The 4,795-nt window shown below is 57.3% G+C and overlaps 2 protein-coding genes across 10 annotated transcripts in view; one reads left to right on the top strand and one right to left on the bottom strand.

The window, feature by feature from the left end:
• LOC147033020 (uncharacterized) overlaps positions 1-4,795 on the top strand; it is a 313,822-nt gene that overhangs the window by 242,583 nt on the left and 66,444 nt on the right. The gene's annotated exons all lie outside the window — the stretch shown is intronic.
• Positions 30-3,867, bottom strand: LOC147033022 (uncharacterized). Its single transcript, XM_085871126.1, has 2 exons — positions 2,268-3,867; positions 30-2,159 (listed from the first exon to the last, which is right to left on the bottom strand). The coding sequence occupies exons 1-2, from the start codon at positions 3,210-3,212 to the stop codon at positions 1,809-1,811; spliced, it is 1,296 nt and encodes a 431-aa protein (XP_085727252.1). The 5' UTR covers positions 3,213-3,867; the 3' UTR covers positions 30-1,808.

Raw genomic sequence — 4,795 nt, 5'->3', positions numbered from 1 at the left:
TAATTTGTGAAACCCCAATTTAGCCCCAACTTATTTTTTTATTGTTTTTATTTTTACTTCCCCACTATAAATCGTCCCCTAACCCCCTTTATCGTCCTTGTTCGGCTAACCTATCCTGTCACCTCGCCTACTCCCAACCCCTACGTTCCCTTCCCGGAGGGGAACAAGGGAGAGCTGACGTCCTGTGTCGAGGCCCAACTCAAGCCTCAGAATGGCCTCCCCAGAGTTCGGCGATCTTAACACCAAGTGGGTCCAGCGGCCCACAACGACAGCGAGGGGATGGATGGTGCGGAGGGGTACATCTCCTAATCTACCCTAACCATTTAACTGTTAAACTACCCCGGGGCTTTCAACAAGCGCCTCTCGCTTAAACTATTGGTTCTAACAACCCAGATTCCCGTCGCCTGTGTTGGTGTCCTTACAATTTCGGGCCTCGCCCCCCAATTTTCTCTCCGTGCCCTCACACGGTCTCCTGGCTGGGACACGTGGCTCCCTTTGGCAGGCACGACCCTCTGCCGAATCTCCCGCTATGGCACCCCCGGGCACTACACTGCCTCCGAGCCTACCAGCTCCCTAACACCGGGGTGTGCCCCCCATGGCACCTCCCCTGAAACGCACACGTGGCAGGCCGGCCTCCCGGGCCCCTTTCCGAGGGTCACCCGTGCCCACTATACTGCCCACGCGGCTAATGGCGCCCCGGGCCCCCGCACCAAGCAGGCGCACCCGTGCCCACTACTCTATCCCGGCCCCCCATGGGCCCTTGGCCTACCGCGGCCGACTAGCCTGGTGCCCGGGGTACCCACTCAGCGATACTCACCTTTCGCAGCCACGCTCCCAAGCCTGTCAACAGGGCTCCTGCACCCCTCCAAATGGGTCTCGAGCCTACTTTCCCACCAACAACAAAACGACCTCCATTTTTCAATTTGACTAACCCAGCTAACTCACTCTACACTGACCCCGGGGTCCCTTGGGCGGGAGTCACTCCTCCCCCCAATCACTCATCGCACCATGCATTCCCCATTCGCTCCACTCACACAGACCCGCTGGCCTCACTCACTCATCATGTACTCACCTCTCAACTCTTCAACACACACACCGCTGAACTCTGCCATCCTTCTAACTACATCCCCTAACTAACTCGTGCTCCCACGTCGTCCCTTAAACTATAGCACGTTCCTTTTAACACTACGTAGCTAAACTACGTCCCCTCCACACGTTCACAAGTCTGTCACGGTCTCCAAATAATCCATTTTATTTCCCAACCTAAATCTGGCTACAATCCCTCTAACTAATCCATTCCACGGACTCCATGAGGACTTACCCCTGCCCCATGGAGTCGGTCTAGCTGAGCTAACCCTTCCCCCTAACTAGTTTTCATCCTGTGCCCAGGTAAGGGGGTCTTTCACCCCTTGCCCAGGAATCCTGTACACCCGAAAGTGAGGCTTGCTTTTTTTTTTCATGCGCAGCACCTGCGCGGCAACTCAGAGCTCGCGCACTTTGCACCTGGCCGTGACGTCATGCAGCTGCACGTGTTCCTCGTCCCTCCTTGGACGGGACCATCCGGCAGAGATACCCCTCCTGCCGGATTCCAACCCCACGTGCAGCCATGACGTCACCGTGCGCATATAAAAAAAACACAAGCCACACGTCTCGAGGGGTTCCCCACGCGAACACATGTGCTTTGCCCGTTGGAGCTTAACACGCACGATCGCGTGGAGAACCCGTCCGGTCCAAATCCGTTTACCTGCCTAAACTTTGTCCGTCCGCGGGATCGGCAAATCCACCGCGTGCGTTTCCGGACCGGGACTTCACTCTCGCAAGCGAGCACGTGGCGGTCTCGTGCGTTGCACAGCACGAACCGCGTGCTCACTGCTGGGTGAACCCGGCACGGTCCCCGAAACAACTACAGCCGCTACTCGGCTTTCTTTACTCACATGTCTCCGTCGTCGCCTCCATTCCACACACGCATACCTGCGTGTCACGACGCACACAGTCCACTCCATCACATTCACACGGGGAGACGCGGCTGCGTGCTCCCGCATGCCGACCGACATCTCCCTCTCATACCGCTCTCTCACACACACGGTCTCCCTTGCACACAGCCGTTCACTCACGCGTGCGGGGGCACTCACCCGCGGTGCCTCACTCGCACTCCGTGCCTCATCCACACACGCGGGGGCACTCAACCGCGGTTCCTCATCCACACTCCGTGCCTCACTCACACACGCGGGGGCACTCACCCGCGGTGCCTCATCCACACTCCGTGCCTCATCCACACACGCGGGGGCACTCACCCGCGGTGCCTCACTCATACACGCGGGGGCACTCAACCGCGGTGCCTCATCCACACTGGCCGTTTCACTCACACACACGGCCTCTTCCACACACGGTGCCTCATCCACACACGGCGTGCTGGGAAGCACGTATTCCGGCACCATCGCCACCACACCACTCACACACGGGGTCGCTTCCACACACGGGGACGCTTCCACACACGGTGCCGCACTCACACCTTGCACCACACACACAGGGACAACCACACTGGGGATTTGTGTCCCCACAAGGGTCTCCGGGGCCTCTACACCCCCCAAGCTCTCTGTGCACCCGTCCACAGCACCCGTCCCCTCAACCTCGCAAAGCACGACCGAACTCACCTGGTCGTGACTTGCCTCAAGGGGGCATACTCCCTCCCCTCGTTCCTGGAGGAGGCCATCCAGGTGCTCGCACTGAGTCCCCACACGCTCCGCGAGCTCACCCCCATTGTCCTCCACTACCTCCGTGTGTGTGTGTGCGTCACTTACCCCGTCCTCACCGTGCAGTCTCTCCTCTATGGTTCCCTTCCCGGCTACCGTCACTGCCAACTCTTCACCCTTTACCTCCCTTGTCTCAACTATTATTTCCTTTGTCACGGCCTTCATGCCCGCCTGCAGGCATCGGCCCATGTTCTGCGTCTCACCCCGGAACTTTTTCATTTCTTCCTTCATGTGCTGTGTATTCGCATCCATCGTCGTTTTCACTTCATTTGTATTTGTATCCATCTTTTCGTTCATGCCTTTCATTCCGTTTTTCATTTCATTTGTGTATGTATCCATCTTTTCGTTCATGCCTTTCATTTCGTTTTTCATTTCATTTGTGTTTGCATCCATTTTTTCGATCATTTTCGCATTCATCTTTTCGTTCATTGCCGCCAGCATGGCGCATAGCTGGGCCATGTTGGATGCACTCAGCTGAGCCGTTTCGGCAAGGGTTGGGGAAGGGTCTTGGTGGAGAGGGGGGGGGAGGTGTCATACACTGCGGCCGCTGCCGCACCCATTTCAGGTTCTGGGTTTAGTTGGGCGAGTCCGTGTTCCTGCACAATCAACATTTCCTGCTCGGGGATTCCATCCTGGACCATGGATCCTACACATTCTACATCCATTTCTAATACCCCCGGCTCCCGCTCGCCTTGAGACGCCATCTTGCTTCTCCTGAAGGGTTAATTTGCTCGCTCGTAATTTGGAGGGAATCGGGGGTCGCTTCTCTCACCCCTGGACCGATTCCCGTGAATTTAGCCGGAGACAGGAGAGCCCGTTTTCCTGTTCTCCGATACCAGTGCCGCGAGGAGGGCGATGAATTTGTATCCCACTCCTGACACCAGTGTTGCGGTTTTCGCGCCCGCCGGCGTGCGGACGGCCACGTAACTCGAATCGCGGCACGTCGCCCACCGGACGGACAATCCAGTCGTGACCCTCTCGGACTAACGCCGGGAACCAGTCACGGGTGGACCTTTCGGTCTCACCGCGATCGAGCCAATCAGCCCCCGCGTGGGATAGGGTTGCTCGCCAAATTCGAACTACCTAAGTACCCACGCGGAGGGTAGACCGGGCGATCGCACCTCGCCGCAGGTCGACTTCGGACACGGGCCACTTAAGCGACCCGTTCCGTACTATCAGAATAACCGAGCGGTGTTATCGTCGACCTCGACGGTTCGATTAATTATCGGGCGTATTCAGCCCACTACCAACCCTTTACGTGAAGCAAGATGGGGATTCAATGGAGGAAAAGACGAAGCGAAGCGGGAGAACAGTTCAACAATAAAGCACATTTATTCGCGACGAACGGAAAGCACACAAATACAATTCCACCAAATGCACACAAAAAAAGAAAACACAATTCCATTTACACAAAAAGCAAACATAAAAGTGAAAACACAGTGCAGAGCTAATACCGACTACCGAGCACACGGCAACACTTATACAATTCTACTTCACAGACGGCGCCGACAACACATACCCAAAACCAAGGAAAAGAAATACCCTCAAGAATGAGGTAGGCCTGAGGCCGAGACCGGGTCGGGCCTACCCGTCTCGTGATGAGACGCGGAGCGGCGATGGCCCCGCAACCCGCGGGCCTCGTGGACAGTGCCTGGCAGGGGGTGGGAAAAGGGGCCCCCTTTGTCGCACTATCTCAGCGCGGGGGGAAACAGGAGGGGGTTGCTGATGCTCGGGGTATAGAGGATCTTTATTATGTGCGACGAGCGTCTCCACCTCGGCCAGGTCGCGCTGTCGGCCTCCCTCGGGTGCAGCTTCCTGCACGACGCGAGCACCCCCTCGTCTGGTGTCGCCGCCTTTCCACAGCTCCGTCCCCTTCGTTCCGACTCCAACGCACACGACGAGCAGCTCCACCGCCCGCGAAGTCTTGACCCTCTGCTTCCGACTCTCCTCTTCTTGACTCTCCGACCCCGTTCTGCTGACTCTCTCGTTCCCGTTCTGCTGACTCTCCTTTGCCACTCTGACTGACGAACACGGTCCTTTTA

The sequence above is a fragment of the Eptatretus burgeri genome, chromosome 2 (assembly GCF_056783735.1).
Source record: "Eptatretus burgeri isolate ZD-2024b chromosome 2, Ebu_testis_v1, whole genome shotgun sequence".
NCBI lineage: Eukaryota > Metazoa > Chordata > Myxini > Myxiniformes > Myxinidae > Eptatretus > Eptatretus burgeri.
Note: the sequence above shows the minus strand (reverse complement) of the source record. Positions and strands in the feature narration are given on the sequence as shown.

What these genes read in the sequence shown, in the direction of transcription:
- LOC147033022 (XM_085871126.1), bottom strand. Translation starts at nt 3,212, where the DNA reads ATGGCCCAGCTATGCGCCATGCTGGCGGCAATGAACGAAAAGATGAAT. An exon ending in CCCCCGCGTGTGTGGATGAG is followed by an intron (nt 2,160 to 2,267) that starts GCACGGAGTGTG and finishes TGTGTGGATGAG; the next exon opens with GCACGGAGTGCGAGTGAGGC.